This window comes from Anabrus simplex, chromosome 2 (genome assembly GCF_040414725.1).
Source record: "Anabrus simplex isolate iqAnaSimp1 chromosome 2, ASM4041472v1, whole genome shotgun sequence".
Lineage (NCBI taxonomy): Eukaryota > Metazoa > Arthropoda > Insecta > Orthoptera > Tettigoniidae > Anabrus > Anabrus simplex.
The window spans coordinates 428,886,368-428,898,612 of NC_090266.1; the positions used below are offsets into that span (position 1 = coordinate 428,886,368).

At 34.4% G+C, this 12,245-nt stretch overlaps 1 protein-coding gene across 1 annotated transcript in view; it reads right to left on the bottom strand.

Moving 5' to 3' along the window:
- sli (slit guidance ligand) overlaps positions 1-12,245 on the bottom strand; it is a 1,279,943-nt gene that overhangs the window by 41,322 nt on the left and 1,226,376 nt on the right. Inside the window, exon 26 of the mRNA XM_067140837.2 lies at positions 5,856-5,995. Within this exon, the coding sequence (XP_066996938.1) occupies positions 5,856-5,995 (140 nt within the window). The remainder of the gene's footprint in view (positions 1-5,855; positions 5,996-12,245) is intronic.

Here is a 12,245-nt window from a genome sequence, read left to right on the forward strand (position 1 = left end):
GAAAGGGGGTGATTTTTTAAAAATGAGTGTATATATCTCTAAACTTTTTAAGTTTATAGATGTAAAAATTGGTATTTAGAACCTTCTTTAAAAATAAATAAACACGTTTTCTTTTGTTTTTGGAAAATCCCAATAGGAAGGGTGTAAAAGGGTGAATAATGGGTTGAATGCCTTTCATGAGGCTACTTATATTTCAGAACCTGAAGATATTACAGACCTGAAAATTGGTATTTTGGATCTAATTTAAAAGTAAAGAAACACGTATTTTTTCGTTTTTGGAAAATACAAATATTGGGGGGTGAAAAGGGGGGGTGAAATTTTTAAAATGAGTGTGTCTACATCTTAAAACTTTAAAATTTACAGATGTAAAAATTGGTAGTTAGAATCTCCTCTAAAAATAAAGGAACATGTATTTTTTTGTTTCCTGTAAATCCTAATAGGAGGGGTGTAAAAGGGTGAAAAATGGGTTGAATGCCTTTAATGAGGATACACATATCTCAGAAACGAAAGATATTACAGAACTGATAATTCGCATATGGGATCTCCTTTAAAAATAATGAAACACGTATTTTTTAGTTTTTGGAAAAGCCAATTAATGGCGGTTAAACAGGAGTGACAAATTGGGGTGAATTTTTTGAAAGACTATATCTACAGAATATCTTGGAAACGTAAAATGTTGCAGACGTAAAAAGTGGGTGTAAATCTCCTGCAAATGTAAAGAAATATAGGTGATTTGTTTTTGGAAACTCCACTTAAGGGGAACTCAAAAGGGGTGAAATTTAAAAATGAGAATTTTTACAGTATATCTAAAAAAACTTAACGTGTTACAGAAGTGAAAAATGGTATTTCTTATCTCTATTAAACATAAAGAAAAGTGTAGGCCTACTTTTAGTTTTCGGAAATACCACTTGGGGGGGGGGGGGTAAACGTAACGGAAAATGGTGATGAATTCTTTTAATTAGACTACTGATATCTCAAAAATGAAGATGTTACAGGCGTGAAATTTGATATTTGCAATCTGCTTTAAAAGTAAAGAAACACGTATTCTCGGAAAATCCAATGAGGGGGGGGGGTGAAAGAATTGAAAAATTAATTGACTTAATTGTATGAGAATACATACATCTAATAAAAACTAAAGTTGTTACAGACGTGAAAATTCGTATTTGGATCTCCTTTAACAACAAAGAAAAACGCGTTTTGGTGGAGAAACCATCTTGGAGGGCGGGAGTGTAAAGGAGTTGAATTCATTTCGTGAGGACACATAAATCAAAATCTGAAGAAGTTAGAGTCGTGATAATTGGTATTTAGAAGATCCTTTACTATTAAAGAAACAAGTATTTTTTGCGGGAAAATTCACTTATGGGGGGGATTATTGTGAAATGAAGTGAAAAAAAGTAAATTATTTTATGGGGATACTTATATCTCAAAACTGAAGGTAATAGACGTGAACATTGGTGTTTGGAATCTCCGTTAAACATAAAGAAACAAGCATTCTTTTATTTTTTGGGGGGGGGGGGTGGCGGTAAATAAACTTAACGGAGGTGGGGTGTAAAAGGAGGTGAGACCAATTGATTTTACTGTTATTAATGTACTTAAAAGGATCCTCAGTTGCTCAGGCGGCAGCGCGCCGGCCTCTCACAGCTGGGTTCCGTGGTTCAAATCCCGGTCACTCCATGTGGCATTCTTGCTGAGCAAAACGCAGGCGGGACAGGTTTTTCTCCGGATACTCCGGTTTTCCCCGTCATCAGCCATTCCAGCAACACATAATAATAATAATAATAATAATAATAATAATAATAATAATAATAATATTCCGGACCGTCGTCAAATGTGCGGACCGCGCTGGAAACGGCTCCTGGACGGGTAATGACTAAGAATGCAGTCCGGCCGCGGGTTCAGTGCCGCCAAGGCACCCAATATGAGAGCACGCCGGATCTCCTGAAGGATTTTATCCATATTAAAAATATTATAGGAAAAGATGGCAAAGATTTACGGACCCAACTGACCGGGAGGAATACGTGAGCCTAGCTCGGGAAGTCCGAAATCGATTGCTGGAAAGGAAGATTTAAAAATGGGAGGAAACGTGCCGTAAAATAATAGAAAACCAGTCAGATCGGGAATTTTGGTGGATTATATATCTAAAACAATAAGCATTCAATTATAAATTTCAGTATAATACCGTAGCGAAGCACGGGTATCTTGCTAGTATTACATAAAAGTACATTTTAACACGAAGTAGGTTAATAACCTTCTCTCCCCTCTCCAGTGTTGATAGAAGGTTCCACAGCGCTCAACTGGCTCCGCCCTACTTTCCCCCTCCCCTATTCACGTTATACTATACTGATTTTAACATCCAATAGGAGGGATCCACAATGCTCCACAGGGCCCCTCCCATGCTTCCCCTCCCCTCTCCGCAAGCAGTGTGCTTTTACCAAAACTTTCCATTTGCCTCTCTGTGACCACAGTCCTGAGATAAGTGTTTGGTGACAACAGACTTAGCATCAGTAGTCTAGAAAAGTACAGAAGTTTTTCATTATATTAATTACTCGCAAATTTATTTTTTGTCATTACTGGTTCACATTATCACTAAACTCTCTATCATTGACAAGTTTATGCAACGTAAAGAATACTGTACATATATAAGCGTGTTTTAAGTGATTTGGTAGAATCTGAGGATGTTATTGTAGAATGAAACATGTCATTCTTTGTATATTTGTGTGTATTTTTACAGGTATGTTCATAGCGTTATAATTTATCTTGTAATTGCAGTGTGTTTGACAGACTGAAAAGTTTTTGTTATATTTAACTAAGTTAACACTGAAAAGTATGGCTTCATTCCTAACAAAATAAGTTTTATACAGAATCCATATTTTCCAAGTAACTTACTTTCTTATTAATCATTATTATAATTATGAAAATCATTAATTTATCTTCACTCCAGAACTTTGCAGAACTCAGCAACAGGCACTGATAATCACATGTTCCTACTCCTTGGCACTAACTTTATGTATTATCCCTACAAATGACATTGGACTAAAATCGTACTGTGATATTTCTTCCATCTAAGTAAATTCAACATTAACAAAGAGCCTGGAACTGTTTGAGATCTGTTATTGTAGTCCATTACCAAATTTTAAAATGAATATAGTCGTTGCATCTGCAAAAACTGCTATGTAAAATATTTCAGCTTAGCACTTTAGCCGGTAAGGTGCTGTCATTTAAGGTTCAAGACTGTGCGAGTAATATCGAACAATTTTTGCTCTTGATGATGCATGTGCTGCAGGTCAGCATTTCTCCCACAACATTATCACGTAGCAGTTTTCGCAGGTGCCATAACGGTATATATTAACTGTCACTCCAAAATAATACAGAAATTATTTGTCTAAAATTTAATGGCTTTCATGCACATTTGTACTAATACTACCTTGTCATATATCATCCAATTATCTGATGACTGGATGGCTGCAGTAACGGTGTTGATGTTGTTTTATGCCACTCATTACTGTTTGACCAGTGAAAGAAACAACATGTACCTAATAATGGCATAAAGTCTGATAAGAATACTAAGTAGAAAATCATAGGCCTAATTATTCTATTTCACAGCAAATGTCCATTTACAATTTGTAAGTCCATGTGTAGTCTGCTTGAAAGATTATTTGAAAAGAAATTCTCAGGTGGTCCTTAAGTTAGTGATGCCCGGTACCTCAGACCTATCAGTGAGGAACTTCTGTTTTAAATATTATCCACCAAAGTGCAGGTGCTGTATGTTCATGTACTTTCCTATAACAGTCACGCAGACATCCATTCCAGTCCGTCATTGTGAATATTCTCCATGCTGGGGAGTTATTAAGCATTTCGGTGTAAGAGAATGAAATCACTAACATATATTCTACTCTTTGTATTCCTTGAAGTATTATAATTTTTCAAGGAACTAAGTAAACTTAGTGTTTTTCATGATTGGTTCTATTCTCACTTGCTTAACAAACCAAAGTAAGCTTGATGTCAATTATTTAGTTTTTATTCAGAGAATTGTTGATGTAATTATTTTTTATGGAAATGACTACCATTCTAAAAATGAGAGGAAAAAGAACTCATCAACTTGTTGCTTAAAATTTTGTGTTCAAAATAAAGAATGTGTATACTATAATTTGTTGGCATAAATATTACCCTAAATTAAAAAAAAAAGAATTTAAAAGTCAGTCTGAGAGACTGAAGTCACTAAGGTAGAAACTAAACATCACATTACAAACAAAGAGTTAAGGCCTTGAACCTCCTAAGAGAACTGCTTCCCAGTCAGATAGCTTGCAAAAATTGGAGTGTTACAAAATTGATGTGACATCTTCCAAGCAACATTGCCTTTTTTATGACTGACTGCATAAAATCTAGCAAATAACAAGAAATACACTGTCGACCACTAAAATTGCAAACACCAAGAATGATGGGAGCCATTACAACCAGATTTATTGGACAGAATACCCAACATACACTGGTGATTTAATTATAGTTCTATTGTAGCTTGGCATAATGTACAGAACATGGGAATACCAGTTCTGTGTGTACTCATCACTTATAATTAAGCCTAATCACCTTTTACCCTCAATCTCTAAATTGTCGATTTTTTAAAGTCTTATTTATTTTTTGCTGCAGACATTAACAGTCAAATGACGCATCTCTCTTGCCTCTGAGTTGAGTATGTATTTACGTTCCATGGAGGATGCTATCGCAGGCATACACTAGTACGCTTTTCTTTTTTGTGCATGAAGTTCATTAAATCTGAGATGCTCCTGACTTTGAATTCAGAGGATCCATTAACAACACATAATTCAGCATTTAATTGAACTATATTGATTCCCTAGGGTATTTTTGCAGAGATGTTGCATCCCTATAAGGAAACATACTTCCTTAGTTTAAAAGAAAACTTCACAATTAAAGAGAGGAAGTAACTAGATATTTGGAATAGAAGTGCTCTCAAATTTGTACTAAGATGTTTAATGTAATCCATATACCAAGTATAGTCAATGTTTTAGAGTTTTGTATTTGGTATGTGTTTCATCAACATGAAAACTGATTTCATAGCAAGGCTCAAAATACTATGAAATAGAATTTTAGAAATCCTTTCTAAACTTCACTGTTGTCATCAAGTTCAGTCGAAAGCTGAGACTTGTTTATGATGTCAGAAGATTCATCCAGTAATAATGCCACAAAGTCTGCTCCTTTATTACATCCATAACTACTGAGGTAATTCCAGCAATCAAGTTATTCTGAACAGCTGAAGTTGTACCTCTAAATGTAGAAGACTTTTTTAAATGAGTTGCCAAAAGAGGATAATATTGACTTAATAGATTATGAAGTTCGACATAGTTTCCTCTGCTTGCAGAAGTCAGAAACTCATTGTGGACATGAAATAGTATCTCTCGCATTGGTAAATAATTGACAATACCTAATAAATGTTTCAGAATTTCAATTTTTAAATTCTTTACATCTTTTCATTATGCAGCAAATCAATGAGAAGTTTCTGTTCACTTAGCTGATTTTCTTGTTATTCTTAAGCTGTTTAACTGAAGAAAACTCTTAATATGTTTGGTAGATTTTTCATGCCTGGTAGTGTCAGTGTTTAAGTTGCTGGAACCGAAGATAAGGCTAGCAAAACAGCTTACGCAATTTCTTTTATTTACTTGAATTTTACAACATCGAGAAAAGGAGTTTCTAAGTCTGGAATACACTTGTCTTCAGATCCCCATTCATCAAGGATTGGTAACAGTATAAAGCATTTATAAGCAATAGTAGTCCTTGGATACTTTTATATAGGATAGGTACCAATTTGATAGAAATAAGAAATGAAATATTAGTTTTACCCATGAAGCCTGGTTGACATTTGCATTCATAAGCTTGAACCAAATCAACACATGTTGCATTGTTCTCACACTTGCTGCTGAGACAGTCATCTATATTACTCTCACACCGATCTCCAGTGAAGCCAGGTGGACAATGACAGCTGCAAATAAATAACATTGCACTTTATTAAAGGATAATGTTCAAATTCTTATTATAAAGCAAAAAACTATTTACAATTTTGATACATGTTATAAAGCCTCCCCTCAATTTCAATTCATCCTTTAAATATAGCACAAGTTCCAAGAGAGAATATTTCTTGTCCACCTCATGCATTCTTCAATTATGGAGGATAAACATGGTGAAGGATGGAGGATTTCTTTCTCACCTATTTCATTCAATGGAAATATGTTTTAGAAAGGAGTTGTCATTTGAACGCATATACACAAATCAACTGAGATTTATTTCACTGGTTACTATACTTAACATTATCTTCTCTTCATCAATATCATGAACAAATTCCAGTTACGGTATTTATAAGAGGAGTTAGGAATATATGTACTGGTACCTGTATCTCAGCCTTCCTGTTTACACACTTGTTCTTCTAATCCAGTTTATTCTACCATTCTTTTTTTACACTAATTTCCACTGTCCGTATTTCCATATACCATCCTGCATGCAATTCATTACATAGAATCATAGTCTCTTCTGGTAAACTGACTTTACATTATTCATCTTGCATCATCTAAAGGGTCTTCTTCACCATTGTCAAGCTCAATAATGCAGTCCCTTTAGTCATTATCTTTCTGCCTCCAAGATAGTGAGTTTGATTTCAAATGAGGACGGTGTCATTTGAGGGTGTTGAAATGAGGGAACTCCGTGTTGTTGGCTTCCTACTTGTTAATGAACTCCTGTGAGATAAAATTCTGACCCCTGGCATCTTTTAAAGTCTATAGTCATTGAAGAGGAATTAAGAAAATAAAATTCACACTTATCCTTTTCTCATTTACGCTATTTTCATTTTTGCTATTTCTCTATAAACCTGAATTTTAGTTTTTAAAATTACCCCCTCTCCCCCTCCATTGGAAACATTTCTGAAATCAATTATTAGTTTCAGTTTTTCTTGTCTAATACAATCACAATGCTTCTGCTGCTCTTCTCTCTCTCTTAAATTAGGTTTCTCACGTGTGTGTGTGCGTGCATGCGTGTGTGCGTGCGTGTGCGTGCATACTAGACTACATGAAATATTCTACTTTACATTTAACATAGAATATCCTTAAGTTACACCAAATGTTCTAGCCTTTTCTTTGCTGGTGCAATTCTAACCAAGTGTTCATTGAATATGTGAGTTTATGATCATTATTTTACATATTTTCATTTCTGTTTTACTTTTAACTTATTCACATCTCATGTACTTCTACCAACCTCAGTGGTACAGTCAGTTAGTGGTCCATCTGTTCCCAAGCTTTATCTTTGCCAAAATTTGTGGCATCCAAGACAACATCTTGAAGTTTGCTTCCAGAAATTTAAACTTCTAGAAGGTAATGGTTTGTCCTTCTAATATCTCCCAAAATCTACAGTAATTGAATAAAAATAGTCTAGAACATCCCATGTAGGTCAAAAGCCACTTTCAAGTGCTAAAAGGAGGCTAGTTTGGACAATCTCTGGCAGCCAGTAGGTGGAATTCAGACTATCTTTCTTATAATTTTGCAGACTAGACTAGACTCTCCCAGTCCTTTCTCTGTTTTTCCTTTGTTGACCACTGTTTAAAAAATCTTCTTCAACTTACCTGACCACCTCTTATTCTGTCTTCGTACTTTCCTTTGTCCAATCCATAGGTCCTAGACAGTGAGTTTGTGTGTCCACCTGTTCAAAACCCTCCTCACTGTGTGTTCCCATTCAAGACAATTTGCTGTAGCCACCATGTCCTGAATTCCCATCCTCTTCCTCACTACAGTGTTCCTTGCTCTGTCCCACAAGGTACTGCCTATAATTATCCTCCCCATTAGTATCTGGAATATCTTCAATATATCACTGTCTATAGGTTTAAGGACCATATCTCTGAGCCATAGAGAAGAAGGCTCATGACTTCTCTTTTCAGGTTTAGGTTGTAATTATTACCTGACAGAAAAATTTTTAAGCTCCAGAACTTAGATCATGCCACAGATTTATGTTGTTGTACTATCTATTTGGTTATGTTGCTGAATGATGCAATCTGACCAAGGCTGTTGTATTATTTAACGTAATTCAGGCAGTCATCTCTGATGCTTGTTTCCTTCTCAGCGACTGTTATGAGTTTCATCCTTCTTTTTGGGTGGGGGTTCATTTATGGGCCAACCTTCTTCCTATATTCACTGACTTCTTTCATCACTGTTGTTAACTCCTTGGCAGTTTAGCAAAGAGGAGAGTATCATCAGCAAACAGCAGATTATACAACCACTTCTTTCCATCTATGCTACTGATCAATCAATTGAAAGTAACAGCCAGGCTGAGTGGCTCAGACGGTTCAAGCATTAGCCTTCTGACCCCAACTTGGCAGGTTCGATCCTGGCTCAGTCCAGTGGTACTAGAACGTGTTCAATTACGTCAGCCTCCTGTTGGTAGATTTACTGGCACATAAAGGAACTCCTGTGGGACTAAATTCCATCACCTCAGCATCTCCGAAAACCATGACAGCAGTTAGTGGGATGTAAAAACCAATAACATTATTATTGAAAGTAATAGAGGGGGCATTGAACAAATAAAATGATATTATAACTGTTATTCAGGAACAACTTTTATTATGTTTTGTAAAATGCTGACATTAGTAGCAGTTTGCTGTTAACTTCCATACATTTTTTTCCTCAACAGAATTAAACAGTATATGTAGATTAAAGTTTCCTATTTCTTTCCATCTATTTTAAATGAATCGCCAATTCTCTTTCTACTCACACATTATTCACAATTCTATTTGCACATTGTCCTTTCTTTACATTTTGCACATACTTCTCATTCACTTCATCTTTCCAGATGGGCTACCTGAACACTAGCTCAACAAATACTACTGTATACTGAATGCCTTTTTGATTAAAGAACAAGTTGCTACTTAACGCTTTTCTTACAAAATTGTTTGTGCAGTTCTTCTATCCCAAGTAAGGGCTCAGTCGTCGATCTTCCTGGTTTGAAGTCATCTGATCATCTCATGGTCTTTTATTTATTATACTTCTATAACATTATCTTTTATATTAATACATGAGAACACAGTTTAGTCACTGGGGTCATATTACTTAGACACTCACTTCATCATCCATGTTTAACATCCTTTGTTTATTCTTCTTGCTATCACATTTGCCTCCTTCCATGCAATATCCTTCATTATATTCTGGCTTTGAAATGATTTTTTCCTTTGCACTCAATCATCATCATCATCATTATCATCATCATCATCACTATGGACCATCTCCAGTTGCCCATGTATGATTTGTGAGTCTTTTTTATCTCTGCCACTCTGGGTCGATTAACTCATCTTCAACCTTTGTCCATTCTATTACACTGTTTATCATATTCCGTTTAACTTCATTCAACCATCTTCTCTTAAGTCTTCCCCTCGGTCTAGTGCCCTCTACATGTCTCTGTCCATCCCTACACTTGCTATTTTGTCAAGTGCTTTTAACATGGCCAAACCATTGTAGTCTTGATCTTTCAATAAAGTACTTTTAAAAGATGCTCCTTTATCTTTGCATCTTCATGAATTTTATTATTCCTAAACCTATTCTGTCTTGTTTTCTGAACTGTTGTCCTCAGCCTTGCAGTCTGTAATCACTATAAATATTCCTTACACAAACCAGCATACATTTTTTCCCCTATTCTAAACACATCATCTAAGATCTGAGCCTTTTCCATTTATTATTGTTATTTCACAACACATCAACTAGAACTTGAAACCATAAAATCGAAATCTTGTGACGAGATTGATCAACTTAATCAATACTCACGACGTAATAACGTGGAAATTCATGGAATACCAGAACTACAAAGTGAAGATGTATATAAATTAGTCACGAATATTGGGTCAGCAGTTGGCTGTGTAATCAATAAAACAGACATTGACATTGCTCATAGAATTCCAACATCCAATAAATCTCTGCCTAGACCTATTGTGGTTAAGTTCGTGAATAGATGGAAGAAGCATGAACTTATGGTTGCAAAGAAAAATGTTAGGCAACTTTCATCCACTGCACTTAATATTAATGCCACTAACCATACTATTTACATCAATGACCACCTAACAGCTAAATCTAAAGGTCTTCTTAAGAGAGCTAAAGACCTTAGAGCGAAAGGCTTCAAGTATGTGTGGTCAAGGGATGGGAGAATTTTTGTAAGGAGGAATGATACTTCCAGCATTATACATATCAAAAACATAGATGATGTCTTAGCTCTCTCTTCCCCTTAGGACTTAGGTAGGCTATTTACTTGTAGACACATGAAAAATCAACATTATTTTTTATGGAAGGTTCTGAATTCCAACTAAGTGAACTACAGGAGCTTACTAACAAAGATGGAATTAGAATTCTGTACATCAACTCCCAAAGTATTCGTAATAAGTGGAGTAATTTACTTTATACAATACAGGAAGCACAATATCCGGAAATCATTGTAATTGTTGAAACATGGGTTTTCCCTGAGGAAGAAAAATTTTTTAATCTAAATGGATATGATGGTCTCTTTTGCTCTAGATCACATAATAGGGGTGGTGGAATTGCCATTTATATAAAGGAACCATATAAGGCTAATGTATTATTATCTATTAACAGTAATGCCAGTTCATATAGTATATTATTAATCGAGATAAAGGGTTTTGTGAATGACATTCACTTAGTAGCAGTATATAACCCTCATACCAAATTTTCCAAAGATTTTCTAAAATGTTTAGAAGATATTTGGAATAAAAGTGGTAAAACATTTTGTATTACTGTTGGTGACTTTAATATAAATAAATTAGAAAATAGTCATATATCTACTGAGCTTCAGAATCTCTGTGGGTGTTATAATCAGAGTTCATGTAACACTGTCTTTCCTACTAGAATTTCATTGACAACTAGTACACTTATAGATCATTTTTACATAAACATAGTCTGCAAATATAAAATATATAACATAATAAATGATCTGAGTGATCACAATTTATTAATCTTGGATATTAATATTACACCCAAAATGAATACACAAAGAAATTATGTAATTCAACCTACAAAATACCATGTCCCATCTATGGAAAAATACATGTCTCAAACGCCATTAACTATAAATGAAGAGGATAGCTCGGATATCATAACAAATAAATTAATGACATATTTTAAAGAAAGTACTGCTTTAGTTAAAACTGAAAGTCCTAATCTAAATAAGAAAGTTAGACCCTTTTGCCCATGGTTTACTTCAGAGCTGTTAAATTTAATCAAACAAAAAAATAAATTATATTATAAAATTAAAAGACAATAGATGAGATTTAGTATGGGATGTGGCTATGTTTCACAGCAGTTAATACAAGACTATAAAGACATACTTAACAGGGTTACTAGAATGAAAAGAGATCTAGAAAATAATTATTATATCAATAAGTTAAACAGCACAAATAATCAGTGGAAAGTTATTAATAATATTCTAACAACTAATAACAGTAACAATGAAGAAATACAACTGAAAGTAAATGATAAGTTGGTGACTGATTCTAGTCAAATTTCTACTATATTTAATAACTATTTCACTGATATGGGTCTGTCTTTAGCTAAGAAAATTCCTCAGTGTAAATACCCTCACCTTGAGCCTGGCCCATCTAATTCCTTATTTTTAACCCCTACTAATGAAAATTAAATTGAACAAATAATTAATAATCTTAAAAACAGTTGTAGTGTTGACTGTTTTGGTATTAGTAATATTCTTGTAAAGAGACTCTCCAAATTTATTATACCTCACATCACAAAATTAGTTAACAAATCTCTATCAGAGGGTAAAGTACCAGCCAAACTTAAAATCGCCAGAGTTGTACCAATCTATAAAGGCATGGATAAATTTGATGTAAGTAATTACAGACCAATCTCCGTACTACCTCCTTTATCTAAGATTTTAGAACAAGTGGTTAAAAAAAGATTATTAGATTTTTTGTTAAATAATAAATATTTTTATCAATTTCAGTATGGTTTCCTACCACACTCGAGTACCAGTAATGCTATTGAGGATATTATTATTAAACTACAACAAGCTTTAGACTCAGGTATGTTAGCAGCTGGTTTATTTATAGATCTTAAAAAGGCTTTTGACACAGTTGATCATAAAATTTTATTACATAAATTAGAAGCAGCAGGCATTAGAGGCATTGCATTGGATTGGTTTGTTGATTACCTCTCTAATAGGGAGCAGTTTGTTACATGTAATAA